The 21387-nt window shown below is 41.7% G+C and overlaps 2 protein-coding genes across 2 annotated transcripts; both read right to left on the reverse strand.

Annotated features, from left to right (window-relative positions):
• Positions 1-1992: 1992 nt before the first annotated feature.
• LOC306707347 (delayed-rectifier potassium channel regulatory subunit KCNS3-like) lies at positions 1993-3294 on the reverse strand (the record flags this gene model as incomplete). The annotated part of the gene is made up of 1 exon (XM_079174741.1): positions 1993-3294. The coding sequence occupies one exon, from the start codon at positions 3292-3294 to the stop codon at positions 1993-1995; it is 1302 nt and encodes a 433-aa protein (XP_079030867.1).
• A 3070-nt stretch (positions 3295-6364) lies between these two features.
• wdr35 (WD repeat domain 35) lies at positions 6365-20151 on the reverse strand. Its single transcript, XM_079175268.1, has 27 exons — positions 19782-20151; positions 19567-19684; positions 18728-18799; positions 18507-18599; positions 18293-18421; positions 18002-18135; positions 16949-17114; positions 16704-16849; positions 15857-15982; positions 15257-15442; positions 14530-14590; positions 13396-13540; positions 12911-12980; positions 12578-12631; positions 12380-12489; positions 12063-12279; positions 11881-11961; positions 11216-11352; positions 10208-10411; positions 9953-10099; positions 9065-9197; positions 8833-8943; positions 8398-8562; positions 8042-8182; positions 7791-7947; positions 7348-7588; positions 6365-6605 (listed from the first exon to the last, which is right to left on the reverse strand). Exons 1-27 carry the CDS (start codon positions 19803-19805, stop codon positions 6455-6457), a joined length of 3519 nt encoding a protein of 1172 aa, XP_079031394.1. The 5' UTR covers positions 19806-20151; the 3' UTR covers positions 6365-6454.
• Between the last annotated feature and the right edge of the window lie 1236 nt (positions 20152-21387).

The following is a 21387-nucleotide window of genomic DNA, read 5'->3' on the forward strand; positions in this document are numbered from 1 at the left end:
CTGACTATTGCAGAGGCCATGATTTATATTTAAATCAGTTAGAACGAGTTTCTATTGACTTCCTTTGGAGGGCAACTCGGATATTTGGTCTGTTCTTATTGATCGGCACATTCTTATCTATGGAAGAGATAACACAAATACGACACACATGCGTAGGTACTGCTGATGAGGGATAACTGCGTCAAGAAGCAAGAGCATTAAACCACGATTGAAGGTTTGCTTGCATATTAAACACAAATATCAATGAAATATAATCTGATACCAGCCGCTTGGAAGAAATACGAATCATGTTATTGATAACAAGACAAACCAAGTCACGTAACTTTATAGTCTGGCTTATTCTCTTCCAATTAAAGACTCAATACTCATCATGGGATGAATTGTGAATTCAGCGCCTTGTAAGGATTTTTTATTGACATTTAACGGTCGTTCACCCAGGCACATTGATTAAGAACTAATTACACTGATGACCCAGCAAACAGCAAGGAGCCTATTGGATTACGCAATTGAAAGCCTTTTGAGACAAAATACAGACATGAGAACGAGATGCATGGATCAATAGCAGATGAGAACTGCAAAAGCATGGCAGGAACGGAGACGGGCTTGGACAAAGGACATGAACAGCCACAGAATGCTGTATCATATCTTTCCAGCGGGCACTTCATAACTCACATTATAACTTTCATAATGAATTTAATGGCTTGAAAACACGGTATTGCACTTGGGTTAACTTGTTTATACTGTCAGTGAAGTCAAAGGGAGCAGTTGGACATTTTGGAAATGCTTTGCGTTTTTGGCTAGAGTTAGATGAGTTAATGTATATAACTGTATATAACTATGTACGTATCTGGAGCCAGCAGCAGGTTAGCTTAGCCAAGCAGATAGCCAGTCTCTGTCCAGGTAACAACATCCACCTGCCAGGACCTCTAAAGCTTACTAATTAATATGTTGCTTCTTCTTTGTTTAATCGGAACAAATTCTACTAATCTGAACTACTACTATGCTGTTTTACAGGGGTTATGTGTCGGACTATTTCTTGGCAAGGTCCAGTAACTTCCGGGAGTTTCTGTTGGCTAAGAAATAGTTCATGCTGGCAGTTGGATTTTGTTGCATTTGGACAAAGCCAGGTTAGCCATTTTCCCCTGCTTCCAGTCTTTATAAAGCTTGAACTAAGGTAACCGGCAGCTGGTGCTAGCTACATATTTACTGTACAGTAATAAATCTTGATCCAGACAGCATATTAGAAGTGGACATAATTACCATGACTTCAACCATGGGATTCGTGGACTGCCGCTTTGAAGCCTCGAGTTTGGCATTTTGGTTGTCGCCATCTTGTTTTTTAGGAACCAGGAGTGACACAAGAGGGTGGAGCTAAGAACAACAGAATGCTGAATATGATGTTTTTAGTCGACCAAAAATGGACAGACAACAGACAACTACCAGACCATGATAGCTACCCGCCCTAAAGCATACCTTGCTTTATGATCTATTTGACTATAAATGGACCATCATTTACTAAATGAACCTCATGCTGTATTGAAGAAGACTTGAAACTAGAGATTGAGACCATAAACTCATGTTTACTGAGGTAATAAATCAAGAGAGAAGTGGAGTCATTTTCTCATAGACTTCTATGCAATCTTACTTCTTATTGCAACCAGATGATTGGCCATTACAAAGAATAATAGTTAAAGGCACTTCCGCTTTGGCTTCACTTTTCAGACGTGGAGGTCGACGTCATCTATTGATGACGAACTAAGCTATGAACATATTTGACATCCTTGACCTTTGAATGCTAAGCCCCCATTTATTTTAGACAGGTTCATCGCGGTACATTGTGCAGCTAATCCCTTTTCCCTGCTCTTGTGTCTGGTCACAGCTTCTTTTAAAACTTCTCACGAATTGTGGGTGATAAAGGAATATGTGGGGTTAAACGTTTTGACAATGCATGCTGGAACTCTTTTGAATACTCCTATACTCGCTGGAGAGGGTTCAGTTATTGCTTCGTCTGAGATCTATATGTCTTTGCCGCTCGTAGAACGTGGAGAATTTATTGAAGATGTTAGTAACAGGCAGAGCCACCATCAGCAGCCCACAGAGGATGCACAGGGTTCCTATCAGCTTCCCAGCTAGCGTAACGGGGAAGGTATCCCCGTAGCCCACTGTAGTCATGCTAATGGTGGCCCACCACCAGCCAATAGGCATCGTCTGCAGCTCCGACTCTTGAGATTCTTTCTCCACAAAGTAAATGAGAGCAGAAAACATTGAAATGCCCACGGACAAGAAGAGCACCAGCTGCCCCACTTCGCTGGAGCTGTTGCGCAGTGTGGCGCCAAGAGAGCGGAGGCCAGCCGAGTGGCGAGCCAGTTTTAGGATGCGAAACACTCGCATCAACCTCAAGATCTGCACCACTTTGCCGACATTCTCCAAGTTTGGATTCTCACCTTCGTCCATTATATCACAGGCTATAGTGACATAGAAGGGCATAATTGACAATAAGTCGATCATATTGAGAGGGCCGCACAAGAACTTCCTGGCTGATGGTGCAACAGCCAGACGGAGAATTAACTCGACGGAGAAGTACAGAACACAGATGATCTCAAAGAAAGTCAGCACTGGGTTTTCAATCTCCTTCTCATTGAGATCCACTTGATGGTAGTCCGGCATGCTGTGGACGCACATGGCGACAATGGAGACAATGACCACACTTAGGGATGCTACAGCCATCACTTTGGCTGAAGTGGAGTAGCCTGGATCCTCAAGACGAATCCAGATGTTCCTGCGGACATTCGCACAACAGGAGCCTTCAAACATGTCTACGTCGTCTCCCGAAGCCGGCAGCTCCTCCGTAGACGAGTCAAAGCTGTGGCGCTGCAGTTCATCACTCCCCTGATCCCAGCACTTGTCTTCCGCAAGCTTCATCAGTTCATGGAACTTGTTGCTGCAGCAGAGGTCCAGGTGGCGCTCCTTGATGCCCCAATACTCAATCTCTTGAAAAAATGAGACCACGCACAATCCGTCCACCAGGTGGATTTTGCCCGTGAGGTAAAAGTTGAGAACGTAGCAGAAGAAACGCGGACTGCGGTCGAAATAGTACTCCATTTCAGAGGGACTGAAGTCATCGCAGAGCTCCAGGACTGCTTCGTCGGAGCTGCAACACAGGAGGCGACCCAGGCGCGTCTGTGGGAATCGCTTCAGGACGTGGTGCTCCATTCGCTGTTTGAAACCGCCAACATTGACATTAATGAAGCAGTCGGCAGGGCACTGCGGATGCAGGACCTGTCCATACATCATGTTTAATGCCGTTCGGCTTTTCCTGGCAAGAACTCTCAGACGCTTTGTTGCCTGCACACAAAAACACTGAAGTTAGAATATCTTGCACTTTCTTGTTTGTCATTTGATCACAGCGATGTGCCTTACAGCAGAGCAGTCAAGCTTAAAGTTGCATATAAGTTACTGAGGCACCGTATCATGGAATGGTTGCATGGCAGCATCAGTTGCTCTTTATTTACAGTCCAGAGATAAAAGGTCTCCATCGGGAATTAAACTATATATGTTCACATTTCTTTTTGTCACAAGTTACACGTGTTACACATCATGACAGTGCTCTGCACAATGCATTTGCACGCAATGAACATAAATGAAAAAAAACGTAAATGTTGGATGGGTCAAAAACAGAAACAATTCTTAACATAGAAACAACTGGCTCATTAAACTGAATGTATAGGCTGACAATGACTCGAACTACAAAACTGGTGCTGATCAAATTATAATATTGGTGCAGCATTAGTGTTTTTATGACACCAAGTGTGGTGAACATTTTACATTTTACCTATAAAATCATCGACTTGGAACCCGTCAACGGTCATCAATACCTGCTGTCTCACTTGTATTGTGTTACTGCGTTTCAAATAGCAGTGAAATGGCAAACCAGGGTCAGATTTGACACATTTCTGCAGCAAGAAAACTTGGCAGCGTTTTAGACTGTCAAAAAGAAAATCATCACATGTAATTGAAAAGCGTAAAGTGAAATAAAACAGACTTTTACATGGACATTGGGAATTGTTAGACCAAATATTCGTGCGCAAAATAATACTAGAAACCATGTCAACGGTCGCGGCAAGGGATTCATATTTCCTACATGAAGTTAGAAACTGGATGGAGTTAATCCAGCAGCATACCTGTCCGTGAGTTGTTCCTCAGACGGCGCAGACGTCTTGTAGAGCTCAGCCCAGAGTGGACAGTGAACAGGCTACGTTTGCAGTGGTGAGGGGTTTCTGATCCCAGCACGGGGCGGAGCGCACCTCCATACACGACAGTTGATTACAACGGTTGCCGCCGTGTTCCCCACTAACAGGCTGTTTTTATACGACTCTAAACTTGAATGCGTAACGTGCTACCGCTGTCCGGAGTGCACCAGCTCATTAAAGGTGTATAATTTATCACTGTAAATATTTGATGTCTCTTTAGGTCGATAAGTGCTCGCATCCTTCTTTAAGGGCTGACCTCTGTTCCTCATTTTGTTTTCATCATATTGTGAATACTTTTTAAAGTTTTTGGAAAATAAACTGCTAAAATAATAGAATACAGTCCGAGGGGATTAAAAAGCACTGTATACACATTTGGTTGCAAAGAAATGTAGAATAAGACAGTATTGGTTTCAGTTCATCACTATTTGCCGGCTGATCATTGGATGTTTGGTGACCCGCAGCAGAGGGAGGAGAAACGTGCAGGAGATCTATTGGGAAGATTGAGTGTTTCATTATGGCGACATCATACAGTGTGTAATGTAAGGAATCACTCAAATGAATTGAAGGTACCCAGTGTAATGTCGTAATTATGGGGATAAAACAGTAACTCCTTATTCAAGTGTCATTTAAAAAACGATTGGGCCCAGCCAGGATTGAGTAATTCATTATTAGTCAATGTTAGTAATAATGAGGACAAATCGAGCTGCAGTGGCACAACAAACCACTCTGTAATATGATCTCCTCCTGCAGGGCATAAATTACAGAGCCCTTAACCCTGTGCCTCACCTAAAAATAAAAGTTGCTCTGAAAACCGCAATAAAATGATATTTTATTTTTCACTTTCACAAGTTAAACATTTTAATGAGTCATGATCATAATTACCAAATATACATTTTCTTTGAATGCCACTTTGTTAACATAATAACACTGTTGATAACTGAATTATTTTCTGTAAATCATTTTTTTTTTTTTTTCACATGTCAATGCTTAGCAACAACATTGTTTTTTTTAATGCATTTATATTTTTTTGTGCAGGACACTATGAAAAAAGCATGCATTGACCCTTGGTGGAAAACAGTAGAAACTACAGGGCTCCAGATTGAAAACCTGAGACAACAAATAAAATAATAAAAATAATAATAAAAATGCACGACTTCATACTGTAATGGCTGTGCAATCAAACATTGTGGTGCAATTTTTTAATTTTGGCTACACAGTTTATAATAGACTTATTTTTGTAACTGAGGTTGAATGCCATATTCATACAGCCCACAATTTGGCATGACACAGCCGAAATGATCGAAAAATTCAAAAATTCAAAAGCCAACAATCGGGGCACAAGGATTGAAACATGCTAAACAGAACACTGAGTCAGACAAGACAAATTGAAAAATAACGTTCATACGATGACTGCTTATGATGCCGCATGCTACTCCTTTACTGACAGTAGATGGCAGGAGAAGACTATAGAAGCAGGTCAACATGGATCACTGAGGTGTGAGCTTCAGGACAGCAGAGCCATGAGGATTTGGTTTTGCATTACATTCATTAATGTCATTTGCAGCAAACATTTGTGTTGTCTGAAATACTTACCATGCAATCAATGTTGGGGTCCAGGTCCAGGTCATCTGGTTGGACGATTAGTTGGGCACTATTCAGTGCAGTGGAGTTCTCATTAAACACTACTGATGCTGTGGGCAGTGATTGCTAGTTTCCAAACGGACTAGCTTTGGAAGCCTTCTGTCTTCAGTCACTTCCACATCATGTGCAGTGATCCGGAATGTATCATGACATTAAAAAGGTCAGCAAAATACATTGTAAATTATTGTATTAATGTGAGTTTATTCACCGTCCACGTTCATATAAAAATAGTACACAAAGCAGTTATGTATTCAAGTATGTTACAACATTTTAAAAAGGTAAAAAAACACAAATTAACTACAAAAAATAGATTATTCAAGACGTATAAATTTAAGCTTGCGCAACATATATTTTCTTAATATATAAGTATAAATATAAGTTTTGACTGGACAACTTATTATGGAATGTTTCAGTTCAGGAACTTAAGCATCAAGTTGAAAAGCAGCTATTCCTGCAGTAAATGATTTCGGTTCATGTGCTCCACAGACTCAAACAAATATATAATATAATAATATATGCAGGTCAAAGTACAGCACAATGCTTTGAAATGTGAAAACCAAGCTTCAAGCTACAGGAGTGTGACACAGTGGGCAGCAGTTATATTTACGGATCTCCTTCCACAAGACGCAGTGTTTACACACACTGCACATCCAGAACTGGTACTCCTGGATCGGTAGACCCGTCACAATGCAGGTGGGCAATTTCCCTTCCGCCCTAAAAAGGAGAGACCAATACAATTAGTAAGGCCATAGAGAACTTCACAGTATGAACAGAACTATGACATTGACATCAGAGAAAATCTATTGATTGTGAGCAAAAGTCATTATTTTACTGGTTGGATTGTTTTTAATTATGCATTTGAATCCGCAAAAATCAAAACAGCTGCGGGAAAAATGTTTTTGGATTCCATGTGGATAGGCTCACAGAGATAGATGGGTTTGAATTTTAATTGACGTGCAATTTATATATTTATCACTAATTATTCATGTTTGGTCTGAGAAGACCTGTGTTCCGATCAATCAGCCACCAATCGTTATCGGCCGATATTTGATCTTGTGTGATAGGTGGTCTCTATAAAGGCGGGTCCAAAGAGTCGATCAGGTGACGCATCGATTCTGAATTGAAACATCTTCAATAGTCATTTGCCTGTTGGGTGCCGTAAAGCTCACAGTCGGAGCCACAAGCCAATGTAGATTCAGACAAATTCATCATGCCTTTATTATGTCTCTACTTCTCGTAATCAGTGAATCTGAGCTAAGCAAACTTTACCATAGAGCATAATGACATAAAAAAAGTATTAATGTAATTGTCCAAATCTGTGTAAGAAGGAAAAACTGGCAACATAAGGACTTCTAAATAATATAACAATGTCATTTTGCAGCCATAGAGTTTAGGAAGCTTGTCTCCCGTCAGCGTTCGGAGCCAGAGTTAGATGTGCACCCTTCGGTGCCCTCACCCCTCTGATGATCCGGCCAGCTCTATCGCGTGGCTGTCCTTTGGGGTGTGCTTGGTGAAGATCTCCAGGGCCAAGTCCTCATAAAGCTGCCGCTGCTCGAGGTCCAGGCTCTCTAGGGACTCCAGCTTGATGAAGGCCTGTGAGCACGTGCCGAAGGCCCTGTTGGCTGCGGCGCAGACGGCGAGCAGAGAGTAGATCTCCACTGCCGGGATGATGTCCTCATACTCACGCAGGTGAAGGGCTTTAATAATGGAGAAACAGTGAAGGGTTAGAGTCAGAGCGCAATACTTAAATGCGTTTTTCTACGTAACAGTCTAAAAAGAGGGAATGCCCTACATTAACTAAATAATAGCTCACAAACTCTACTCCTGTCTTTGAGTCAGTGTGGAAAATATTGTGTCATAATTACATCATACGGTGAAGTGTCCTGTGTGATTTGGTACCTGTGCGCATGGCGTTCTCCATGTAGCCTTCATACAGCTGCCTCTGGGCAAGCAGAAAGAAGTGATACGCCTCCGCTCCACGCCAGGCGTTGTCCACAATACGATTGTCTGAAGAGGTTGCATCTTCCTCAAGCAGCCCGGCGAGCGCAGATGTCGCCTAATTACAGTATAGTGATATTTCAAAGCTTTTGTACAAGAGAAATAGATTCATAGTATATATACGTAATCAAGTATTAGTAGTCATATATTACCTCAGACTTCTTTCCTTTGGCTTTGCTCTGCTGTGAAGTCTTCACCTGCTCGTGGTAATTTTCAACGAGTCGTGCTGCCAGCACATAGAGCTTCTTCACCCGCAGTGGTCGGGTCCCTTTCTCCGCCTCCTCATCCGCTATCTGTAACAGAAGGGATTTAAGTCCATGCCCACAAACAAGCTATTCCAGCAATTAATCAGCTCCATATCAGAATAGAATACGTATATTACAGAATAATCTTTCTCTCAGTTATCAAATTACCTAGTATCCTGATTCAAGATGTGATTCATCTTTATTGAAATTATTAACCCTTAAAATGCTGAACATGAAAATGAACATGAAAACATAAGCCTAACCTTGAACATGAGTTTGGCTGCATCTAGAAAATGGTGGGCTTTCCGATACAGCTCCACTGCCTCAAGGGTTTTATTCTTCTCAAGAAGATGTGACGCATATTTGGAAAGAAGAGATTTGATCTCCTTCATGTTGTGGGTCCTGGCTAGTTCCACTGCTTTGTTCCACTGTGAGAAAATGACAACGTTCATTCAAAATGACCACATCATTACTTTTGCGTGTAGCTTTTTAAATATGGCATTTTTTCAGATGAATCTAAATTAATAGTCAGAAAAGTCAGTACTATGAATGCAACACTGAATTGAAGTTTAAATTATGTATGTAAAGAAAGTTCTTCCCTTTGTCCAAACCATCTTGAGCCAGATGTTAAAATTTACATTGGAAGAGCAAAGCTGGAGAGCAGCATTCACGCTGGAGGTTCTCTGTCCGTCTCTCACCTGGTTCAGATGGACGCAGGTGTCAACGGCAGCTTTGGGCTGGTTGCACTTAAGGTAGGCCGTCACAGCTTGTTCACACATTCCCACAGTGGCAAACATTTGCCCAATATCCTAAAACACAGAGATGGAAACAATAGAGCGTTTTTTTTTTTAAGGATTCAGAGTCGTTGATGTCTGCAGCCTCTACGCGAAGCCCAAAGAGAAATATCAAAGACATCGGAACTTGGCTCACCGGTAAAAGTTGATGATTCTCTGGAAGCACAGCGGTCAGCTTTTCAAGGCCGTGATAGTCCTCTAACATGTAGTAGCATTCCGCCAGCCTCTCCTGGTTACGACCCTGAAGGTAGTACTGCACTGCATTGATCCTTTAACACAGTAAGGATTTAGATTTAAAACCTAAAGTGGAGCAAAGTTTCCTCTGATGTTTAAGTACAGGTTTACATCTTAAATGCACTGAAAGGTCGCTCTAATAATTCCTAGTGTCAATACGTGCTGTGAGGAGGTCCCATCATCGATCTGTGCAAGAATGCATTCTAAAGTTCACCTGAAGATCACATGAGGCTTCAGCATTTGCTGTTAGCTAAATCACATAAAGTTAAAGTCTTCTTAGTACAACTTCCCTGTTCTTCTTTCCCCCCCAATGTCGCACTTAATTGTTTAACTTTGGAAGATTCCCACTTGATTTGACTATCTCAGACTAATGACGCCTCGCATTGTTGGCATTGAGGAGAGCATAGACAGATAGGGCTTCAGTTTCCTGTCGGAAAGGGCTGTCTGACAGCAAGGTAAGGCGGGGGAAATATTCTAAATATAGCGTACACTTTTTGAAAAGATAATGTTTTTGGCCTTGATTTGACAGTCAGGAGAGGGGGGAACAGAGGGGAAGACAGGCAAAGGGTCGCAGGTCGGGTTCAAACCCTGGCCGCTGCAGTAAGGACTTAGCCTTGGTACATAGGGCACCAGCTTTTTAGATGTCTAAAATACGTCCACAGCAGTACACTGCTTTGCTCCTGTGCTGGTACTCCTGTCTGTTTCTCAAACTATCCCTTAAATTATGGAATCTTGTTATTGTCATTTATAATACCACCGGAGAAAGAATGGGTAAATAAAATTTCAATACCACTTCTGTCTGTCAGCAAAGTAGTCTCCGATTGCATTGTACGCCTGTTCCAGCAGAGTATCATCACAGTCCCCAGAGCCGGTTTTGAGCAGCTGGAGCACTCTGAACCAGTCTCCCAGCTTGATCCTAAGGCTGATGGCAAGGTCCCTGAGAGAAATGAATCAACTGTTGCTGAAACAAAACAAAACTAAACAAGAACTGAATCAATCAGTGGAGGTCCCTATCAAATATGCACCAACAAATACGGCCAAGTACCTGCGGTCCATATCCAGGTACATACGCTCAGCTTCCTCAAACCTGCTGAAGTAAGCCGCCACCTCCGCCTGCTTCATGGGCTCGCTCTGCAGGTTGCCCAGGCGCTTGACGAACTCGATGCCCTGGTAGTCTTTGCAACGGACGAAGGCCTGTTCGGCCGTCTTCAGATCCAGCTTCTGGAGGGCCGCCTCAGCCAGAAGACGCCTGACATATTCATAACAGAGATAGGGGGGGCGGTAAGCTACTATCATTAGTAGGGCTGCAAGGCATGATGTGTATGCATAAATCCTATTGCTAGGATGCTATGCTATGTTATTAGGCTGTATGAAGTCAAGCCGTGACTACGAATTTGTCTATAATCAATTAGTTTGTGTCAATCTCATGATTCTACAACTGTAGAACTCTAAAAAAGGTTATCCTTGAGTCACAGACTGGAAATTACTCCTGGAACTTTTTTGATGTTGCCAGATTTCAAGGGATGCTGTAAGAAGTGACACACTAGCCAGAGAACACACATAAGCTGCAGCGATCACATTGCTGCTTCAAAAGATTTACCATAAATCTCTCATACTCAGCAGCAACCGGCATAGGGTATATGCTCCGATGAAAGACAGCAGTGGCAGCAGCTATTAATTGGTGCTAATTTGACCTGGCAACAAAGCTTAAACCACTCTTGAACAGACAATTTAGGAATCATTTTTGAGAACTGATTTTGCTACTTTGTATCACTATGTCCCGTGTTAACTTTGATTAAATCACTTGTAAAAGGACATCAGGTGGCTGCCACACCTCACACTCTCATACACACACACACACACACACACATCAGAGGGGTCCAGTAAAACTCAGTGTTCTGCCTTGTTATGTGGGAGACGTCAGATTACCAAAGCTCATTAATCCTGTGCTTCAAAGCCTCCCTTCCAATTTATTCAAAATCTGTTTGTTTTTCTTGAAAAGCGTCAGATTGATGAGATTAATCATTGTACTAGATAGAAATGTTGCATTTACCAGAGTCTTGGGTGAGGATTGTCTTCAATGAACTGCGAGGCATCTTCAATCCCCACTTTTTCAATCAATGCACGACTGTCTCTTAGGGAGCGGATTTCAAAGTTGATGAGGTTGTCTTTGTTCGGCCTCTCTGGATCCTGTGGAGCAAGATACCACGACCGAGTGTCTAAGTAAATCAACAAATGCAAACTGAGCACGTTCAAGGTACTACAAAATAGTTATGAGGAAAGCCTCTGTTAACACTACAAAGGGCCCAATTCACATCCTTTTGCAATCAGCTGTTACCACATGAGTCAACAGATAACATCAAGACAAGTCAGTATTAAGTCTAAACAATTGTAAATCCATCCGTTTTAGGATATTTTAAGGAATACTTAACCCACAAAATTACCATTTGTTTATCTCACACTGTGTTACCTTGAATTCATGAAGAAAAGTTTGTTTTTCTCTCATGCATCCACAGTAAACAGAGAACCAAAAAACGGAGATGAGCTGAAGTAAACGGAGGGGGCGCGTCTTCACTAAAATCCTATCATTTAAAAGACGTACTACTTTTCTGTGCTAGTCCGAGAGTTTTAAATAGATTTTAGCGAGAATGCATGTGTTGTAGTGAAGTAGTGAGCGTGTTGGGACTTTCACGGGCCATTTTTTTATCAAAGGTGTACCTTCATGATTTCATCAAGCAGGACAGATTTGATTTCCAGGTCTTTGAAGTTGCAAATGTAGCCAGAAGTTTGGATGGGTTCCTGTTAAAAAAAATTTAAAATACAATACATGATGGCATGTTTTTTTCCACAACAATGCAAGACAATGCAGCTGACCATCACACAAACACCCGAGCACTCACCTCTGGGTCTAGGTTCCTGAACACATACATCCTGGTCTTCTCCATCATGGCAAAGAGGTCAGGATTGTCATGCGCCCACTTCATGTCCCAAACGTCCTTGCGCTCAAACTTGGATGGATCTCCTGCAGACGCCTGGTTTCCTGTGCCGTCGCCGGAGGCACGGACTTCCAGGTCCAACAAAGTCAGCACGCCTGCGATGTCGATTATGGCCAGACGGCTAAATAAAAATGATTAAATGTTTATGAAAACTGTGTTTGAGTTGGTTAATAATATGTACAGCAACAAGTTTAATATGCATAACACCAATCAACGCTTGCCTGGAGTTGCAGTTCAAGGACAGATAGAAGGCTCTGTTGTTCAAAGTGTATTTCTGGATGAGAACAACATTTGGGAGGCTGTATCTATGGATGGTACCAGACTCTCGGCCCTGAAAAGCACACATGCACCCAAACACTCAATGTTTTACTTTCATTGCATGATTCAGAACTGTTGAATTTAAATAGAGATGTACATACCACTATCAGGGTTTTGTCTGTTGCTGTAATACAACAAATGGGATCTCGAGTTGCCTGAAACGGAAAAAGAGTATACATTTTTACATTTCAAAAGTAAGGCTCGAGACAGTTTAAGTGAACCGAACTCAGCGACAAAGGTTTTCTTTTAATTAGACAAAAAAGGGCTTCACATACAGTAGTTGGAGAGACTAAATTAATATGTAATGTATTAGTTTCACAGTATACTGTTCTAAAAATGGCTCAGAAGTGTCTTCAGATTTATTTACTGATTTTGTGCTTCAACCTGGATGTTACAAAAACCTGTACGACCTGAGAGGTGAAAATGTCTCTTACTGTGAAGGCTTTTGCAAAATCTGGACTGCTGTCGCTGGCTGCAGATGGATTGCTGTCAATGTGATAGACCCTTGAGAGGCAGGAAGTGAGAACAAATGAGAAAGAGCCAGCGCAACTGACAAACAGTTGCCCTTTCCACTGAGTTGAACTGTTGTCCAGGTGCTAGGATAGCCCTGGCAGAACATTAGGCCATGCCCAGCCTGTCTGGAGCCTCAGTGGCCTTTGATTCAGATGAATGGATCCTCTTCATGGTGCTGTCAGTAAATACAAACACCCTACACTGAAACAGTGAGCCAGTAAACTCTAGGTTTCATCCACTGACTCACAGAATAGAGCTTTGTGGTTAATCTTGCCTCCCTGTAACTTTCCATGATCTGCTTGATGTGTACTGCAAGATCTGACGTGGCCATTCTATTCAGTTAAGTTTAGATGCTGCTCCACTGTACTGTAAATGTTAGGGCAATGCCTGAAAAAAAACACCTCACCTCTCCCTTCCCTCCTTCTTAGTTCTGGTCACTTGGTTGATCTCCAGGGCAGTTAATTTCTTTGCCACTCTGTACTGCCACAAGTAGAAAGCCTCTTTGGATGCGGCGATCACGTGTGTCTTGGTCATGGTGACAAACAGCGGATCTGACCAAGTAGACAAGTGACAGACGCAGTTAGAAAGATGAGGATCAATGTCGAATGTGTATAGAATTATATCATTTGGGCGCAAGTAAATCAATTGTAAGCACTTCTGTTTTTATGTAACTTGGTGGATCTTGTGTGTGCCCAGCTTCTGGCATCACATTTCAAATGCGTCATGTCACAATCTAAGAGGATTTCTATATTTTTAGTTTGCTCTTGTTACACCATACAGTTTCAGCAACTATTCACAAACAGTAATTAGGTATTCACATTTTTTTTGGGTGGTATAAAGCAATGAACTATGCCAAAGTACACTGAAGAAACTGGCAATTAATATTTGTAAATCAGTCTTTCTGTAACTTTGAACAAGGAAAAGCTATGCATGTTTTCCGCGTGGATGAATACAAGTAGAAAAAGCAAAGTGTTCTTAAACAGATACACACAAACTGGTCTGGCAAAAAAATGTTATGAGGCCACAAGGAGAAGGAGACACCTCCAAAAGGCCCACACAGGTACTCACTATCTTATTATCTACCTAGGTGGTCAATCTGAAACCCATTCAGTCCCACTAAGCCTTTCAAATCTGCAGACTTTGAACCGTCTTGGCCACAGGCCTGAGCTCAGAAAAACATTCGGACACTTCCAGCAGAGACAGAATGCTGAATATTTGTGAGATATGAAGACGCTCAGTGCGAACAGTCTGTTTGCTATAGGATGCCGTGGGCCCATGAAAGATGGAACTGTGGGCAGCAGGTGGCAGAACGCCATCCACCGTTTCTCTATACACGGGGTGCGATGTCTCACGTTGGCTGGAAGAAATACTCAGACCGTATAGTAAATTAGGACTTTGATCAGCCCACTGTTGGGCCACAAAAAGATTACTACCAAGTTCTCCTTGGTGTGCCCACTGCATGCGAGCTTACAGGGCACATGGCTCATTTGTGTGAGAAAATTCACATTTTTTCATGTGTTTCTTTACTGTATAAACTCACCAATGTCAATGTATTTCGAGTCCAGTGGAGTCCCGATAGAGTTGCAAAGAATCAGCACATACTGAAAAGACACACAGTACTGAAAAGTTATTCTAAAGGGCAATTGATGATTCTTTATCAACCCAAATAGTCCTCATTTTGAGTGTGTGGTTTTAAATTGTACATTACCCTTGCATGACTCCCAGACTCTAACTCAGCATCCTCCTGTGTGGCAATGAATTAAAAAATAAAACAGGAGGCAAGACAGCAGAGAAACATTTGTGATCCTTACTATTGCAGCTCACTCTGTATCTTCCCCATTGTGTGTAACAATTAGAATATATCTGGATAAGCTGGTCTGAGTCATACAGCACGTATCAAGTCAACCTGCAAGGTTTTATAGATCAGTACAAGTCCTGTTGCTTTACTCTCACTGTTACCATGTTAGGACGTATTTACGGTAAATGGACTGTACTTGTAGAGCGCTTTTCTAGTCTTTCCGACCACTCAAAGCACTTTCACACTACTTGTCATCATTCACCCATTCACACACTGATGGAAGGGGCTAAGTGCCACCTGCCTACCAGACTAACTCATTCACACACTGTAGGGACAGCTACGGGGGTTAACTGTCTTGCTCAAGGACACATCTACATGTGACTAGCAGAGCCGGGGATCGAACCGCCGATCCTCTGATTGAAGAACCCTGCTCTCCACTTAGCCACAGTCGCCCCATAATAGTCTGTACCTGAGGCTGCGTGTCATCTGCTTTGCTGGCTAGGATGCAGAAGTCCCCTGAGGTGGTGATGGACATCAAGCTCTTGACATATTTGACAAACTTCTCATTGTTTTTGGTGTCCCAAAATACCACGCAGTACTCCTGGCGTTCTGGCTTTGTGTAGGCATACACCACTGTGCTGCAACAGTAGCCCCACTGTTAGGACACATAAAGGGGCAGGTGAGATTCACCATATGTGTGGGTATATGATCAAACAAAAGACATGTTTCTTCATACAAACCTTTAGGTAGATATTTGTTACTTGGAAGTGAAGTGCAGTAGCTATTTCCCCCCCAAATGGTCAATTTTATTGTAGGTTCATTGAAATGTTTTCTTTGTTTTTCAGGCAGTGAAGTTATTTAGGTGTCACTGCTTTTTGAACATTTGGAAACATGATGTGAAACTATCAATAGCAATCTGTACCCTGAGCAACTGGCCAGAGCTTTAACGGTACTCATGCCAGATGAAGTATTATATTATTAAGTTTCTCTATCTACGAGTGTCTTCAAAAACAGTTTTTCTCCCTCCTAAAACTTTAATTAAAAGCAAGCCACAAGTGTAGCTATTTACCTTGTAGTCTGGTCTTATGTTGGCAAAGTAGATGTAGGAGTCCACGGCCAGACCAATACGCAGCCCTCCTCCCTCCCAGCCAACTCCTGTCATCTGCTTCCCAGGCACTTTAAGAGTTCTCAGATGCTGTGTCAACAAGAAAGAGTGCAAAATCTCAAATTTGTCCCGTCTCATGGTATTTTTATATCCCCACTGGGGTTCTCAGGGGACATGGGTATGCAAGGGATGATTTTTAATCAATATCAATGACTCAGATTTCTGGCTTTCAGAGTACATTTCCAAAATGACTTGCATTTTCAACAGTTCAACAATGTAGAAAAACACAACAGAGAAATGTACTTCATGTTGAAAGGGCCAGTGTGTAGCATTTAAGCATTGGCAGAAATGTAATATAATATTAATGAGTATGATTTCTTTAGTGTATAATAACTCGAATCAAAGAATCGTTGCATTTCCGTTACTTCAGAATGAGCAGTTTATATCTACATGCGGAGTGGGTCGTCTTCAAGGAGTCCACTATGTTGCCCCGGCATGTTTCTACAGTAGCCCAGAATGGACAAACCAAACACTGGCTCTAGAGAGGGCCATTTGCATTCTTGCGTCCCACGCTTGGACGCATGGGAACAGGTTCAGTTGGCTAAATGCCGCTAAATCCTACACTGGCCTTTTAAATGAAATACAGAACACAATAGACATTGTATTCATTATCAACTCTGTCCATTCCATGTAAATTCTTCTTTTTGATCCCTCATAGGATACTGACAGGGACGCCGCATGGTAGTGTACTGCTTATGCCTCATCTTTCTGCACAAAACTCTGTGTACGATAACATAACCTTCACCCTCACCTCTCCAAATGGCGTGTAGAACTGCACGACATTGAACTCCTTCTCCAGATTTGAGGCTCTGAGGGAACCTGCTACCGCCAGAACACTGCCACAATGATTCCACTGGATACTGACCACATTCATCAGAGTGTCGATGCACACTGGGTCTGAAGAAAAAAGAAGCAGCATAGCTCATCACCATCGGTAAACATTTCATTAAAGTGTATATACTGCAGTCTTTGAAGGTTTTTTCTTTCCCCCCTTACTTTCATCATTCTCATAGCGCATGACCTGGCATCGGCCATTGTCAAAACAGATGGCGAGACATGGACAGTCAGGTTCAATGTAACCCCCAGCTCCTGCATACCAGTGGATACCTGCGATACTGATCGCTCCAGTCGCATTGGTGAGACAGCTGATGGTCATTTTTATCTGAAACACAACATAATATTATTATTTTCATGTTAGTAATTGGCAAATTAATGAATACATTTTCCCGATGCAAAGAGAAGCTTTAAAGGGACATTTGTCACATCAGTGTTGATGGCAAATGTAGTCGATTGAAGCAACAATTGTCTGGACTCCACCTCTGGGAAGCCAGGGGGCGCGCATGCGTGAATAAAGTAAAAAAAAACACTTCTCTTCACAAGTATTGCAAACTAGCTATGTCTCCAACAGCGAAAATAGCATCCCAAAATATGAGTGCAGAGTATGTTATGGAAGAGGATGCATTTTACAGTGTTTTGGCTGGCTCGGATATTCAGCTGTATTTATTGGAGACAGTACACGGCTGAGGAAATGCGAAAAGAGAGGCTGAGGCTGCAGCAGGGAGGTTTTGCGCGGCGGGGACCGTCCAGGCGTCAGAAGCTTGTGCGCAATGCATCCTGGTAAATGGAGGCCTTGCCGGCCTGGCTCAGTGAGCAGAAGAACTCAGCTCTCTGGGTCAATAGTGTGGGAATGTATTGCTTCAATTTACATTTATTTACCATTAACACTGTTTGGATATCCACATAAAAGGTGGTGAATTTTCCCTTTAAGCAAGCAATGGAGTTGGTAGTGGTGAGCATGGCTGTCTAGTGCATGTTTTTGACATCCCTAGGAGTCGCCTTTCTTTTTCCAATTCTGACACATAGGGGCTTTACAAAAATTCACATTAACAAGATTATATAATATAGCACCATTTCAAGCCTTAAGCAGGCTAATGATTTGCCAACAATCTGTGCTCTGATAATGTATAATAGACTCTTCCTAAACCTGCTCGTTCCACATGGGTACATAGTAAAATTACATTTCTATTTTACTTAACCGTATGCACTCACTATGAAGTTTCCTTGATTGTCATAGATGTGTACTTCCCCGTTGGCCATGCCGAAGAGGAGGATCTTGCTGTCTGGCGACCATGCCACATGAGCAAGCTGATTTCCCTTTAGCTCCTTCCCCCAAATCCGGTTTCCTACAACAACAAAAAAGGCATTAATCCTACTGTGCATGTTTATACTCAGTATTTGAATAAAGCAATCCTTTATGCTAAATCTTGATGGAAAAATATTGGGATTGATCGCCATTTGTTCGATTTTTTGCAGAAAAACTGTAAATGTGTTTTTCTTTACCATCTACAGATCCAACAATGGCCGCTCCATCTTCATACACAATACAGATCTTCTGACCGTCAGCGTTCCAGCTCATGCTCCTCACCACCGACTTGTTCCGGTTGTTGATCATCTCCTCGTACCATGCACCTTGGGAAGGGGGGAAGACAGACAACTGTGAAAGCCAAATTCATTACAAGACAACTTGCATTTTTGATTTGACGGCAGTAAACACCTTTGTAGAGCATCCATACAATGATGAGTCCATTCTGGTCACTGGTTGTCAGCTTTTCATACTGTTCATTCCACGTGACCACTTGTACTGCACCTGCAAAGTGTAGTAGTCATGAAGTGTAAGATACTTTTCAAGTGGCTTGGTCCCTGCACCACCCTAACATGTATGCTGCCTGTTACTAACATAGTATAATGATTTGGTAACAGCTGAATTTAACTTACCACTGTGTCCCTCTAGAGTCTGGTTCATTGACAGATTACTGGGTGCAGCAAGACCTTTAAGTTTGGCATCATCTGTTGACAAAGCAGAAAAAGAGATCAGGTTCAGAACCCCAACAATGTCCAAGCAACTCTCAGTGAGGGAATCGTTAAGAAACTTTTTGAAAGACCAGCACTTGTCTACAGCATTGGAGCAGTAGTGTGGAGGTAAAACCAGCACAGAGCTTTCATTGTTTCTTTCACTTTACTGTTGGTGTTTAGCAACATAATAACATAATACCAGCGGGTCGGTCCAACAGGCGGAGTGGACAAGGTGGTACCATTTCTACTTACAGTGACTGGACACTGAGGCACCAGAACAGAGCCAAAAAGCTTACGAAAGTTTTCAGATTGTTTATTAACAACGGCTCTTACAATGTAAGAGCCGTTGTTAAAAAAAAAACTCAAATGTAAATCATATGGGTACGTCATTAATGGCTTTGACGGTGACAAATAAACGTGACTGTATTCATCAATTAGTATTATTGTCATCGTTTATATCATCAAGTCTTACCAAACTTTGAAAGTAGAAAGGGATTTTATCTAGTGAAATTAGTGACAATACTCCAGTTATTTTAAGTTGGGGTTCCTTTTTGATGTAGCACACATCTCACAGTTATACGCTGTAAAGCACTTCCCATGTCAAGCAGCTTTGCATTGTGTATTGCATGTGTTTAGTATTTTCCTAATATATGGTTCAGATTTTCATTTGTACTTGAGTTAGGCCTGGGGTCGTTAAAACCAGCCTGTAAATCATAGGTATTAGGACTGTGCAGGCTCTGAGCTCCATCCCCTGAACTCACCTGTCTGAGTTTCTAGCTTGAGCACTCTGAGGAGACCATCGTCTCCTCCGCAGGCAATGAAGCCTTGATCTTTGTTCCAGGAGACACATTTTAGATGGATATTGTTGGGGATAGCAATCTATGAAACACAAGCCACATTGTTAACCAACACTCTATGTTTTAACAGACGTATTGATAGTTGACGTTAACCTTAAGTGGCAGCAGCGCAGACTCACCTTCTTGCTGAGGTAGATAAACATGGCGGTAGTGCTAACGTAACAGACCTCTACCAATCCGAAATTAATTGCTTACTGCGTAGGTATACTAGTTAACATAGAAAGACACCAACCAAACGGTAATTAGCAAACAAATACTAGAGTGAGCTAACTTTTTCAACCTAGCTATGCTACATCACTCAGCCTCCGTCTGATCGATGTAACGTTAGCATACACCGTTAGCTTTGCTAGTAAATTGTCTAACGGGACACAGTTAACGTTAACATACCAAGTACCAAAGACGGTAACGTTAAATGTAGCCGCTTTAATTAACGCTACGTCTATAGTTGAAAACGTAAGCAAATGTGTTCCAGAAAAACTGTTCAAATTCGTCGTTTCATTGCTTGTGTTGGAGGACTCCAGTGCTCAGAAGTTGTAGCTTCAATCGGTCTCCCGTGGTAACCGTAAACCGGAAGAGGGTTTAGGGTCTTTCTGGTAATTGTAGTTTTTCATGTTCGCTTTCTGGTGATGGGCATTCTTTTGAGGAACCGACCCTTTGGCTCATCGCTTATGAGCCGCTAGTTTCTTTATTATTTGGGACTTAAATGTTCTGCTACAAGAGGAAAAGCTAACACTACTTTATTTAGCTTTGCAGGGATGCCTTGCACTTTATTTAGCATACTGTAAAACTGCAGTAGGCTCCATACAGTGGTTCTACATGATTGAATGAATGCATGACAAAAGCTTAATAAACCAGCATTTTAATGCATAATAAACAATGTAAAACGATATTTAAGAACATTTCTGTCTAGTGAAAGAATAGTCACTCTTAAGATTTGTTCTGAGATGCTAAAAATCCTTATCCTAATTTTATTGATTTTAAAAGTGCCTTGGTAACTAAGCTACAACACACAATACAAGTCAGATATGATCCATTGTTTGAGAATATTTATTTTCCATGCGCAACTATACACCCAATAGAAAATATACAGACAAGTTGTTTTCTATCACAAAAGCACCATAATATGAACAATACTGTCAGTTTACACAAAGATTCCTGCACCACAAATACTCTTTTCAATTGGTTTCACGTGTGTTCTATTGATATGACAAAGTAGAAAATACAGTACATCTGTGTATTATATGAAGAAAATGCTGTGCGGTAAAATGTTGCTGTTGCTGAACTGAATGCAAAAACTTGGTGGATCTTGACTTAAAATATCACTATTCAAAACTTGAAAATTTGCTAGGACTGCTACCAGATACTTTGGTACAACACTTGCCAAGTGTGCAAAGTATTGACGCCGTCCAATAACTCCCGAAATAGTTTTCCCTCTCTTACTAAAACAATTGTACCTGTCTGTTAAACAAAACAAAACAATTCATTTTGCGCAATATAGTTGTTGCAATATTTCAGGTATCAAAGAATGGGATTATAGTAATTCACTGTGATGTAACAATGCCATAGACTAATTGGATCGGGGTAACAACAATGCTCTTGTTGTAGAAGAGATTAGTTGTTGTGTTGTGTTCAACAAAAAACTCTGACCAAGAAATGCTCTTGCATCTGTGAATACACAACAAGGATCTGATACAACTAGTTTTCCACCAAAAACATAAAAAATGG

Source organism: Pholis gunnellus (assembly GCF_910591455.1).
Source record: "Pholis gunnellus genome assembly, chromosome: 15".
In the NCBI taxonomy this organism is placed as follows: Eukaryota; Metazoa; Chordata; class Actinopteri; order Perciformes; family Pholidae; genus Pholis; species Pholis gunnellus.

Bases quoted from the DNA above. Each gene is read 5' to 3' on its own strand.
- wdr35 (XM_079175268.1), bottom strand. From the start codon at position 19,805: ATGTTTATCTACCTCAGCAAGAAG. The intron at 13,541-14,529 runs GTGAGTTTATAC...CTACTTGGTCAG, and splicing joins CTCGAAATACATTGACATTG to ATCCGCTGTTTGTCACCATG. The intron at 12,981-13,395 runs GTGAGGTGTTTT...CTGCCTCTCAAG, and splicing joins AAGAAGGAGGGAAGGGAGAG to GGTCTATCACATTGACAGCA.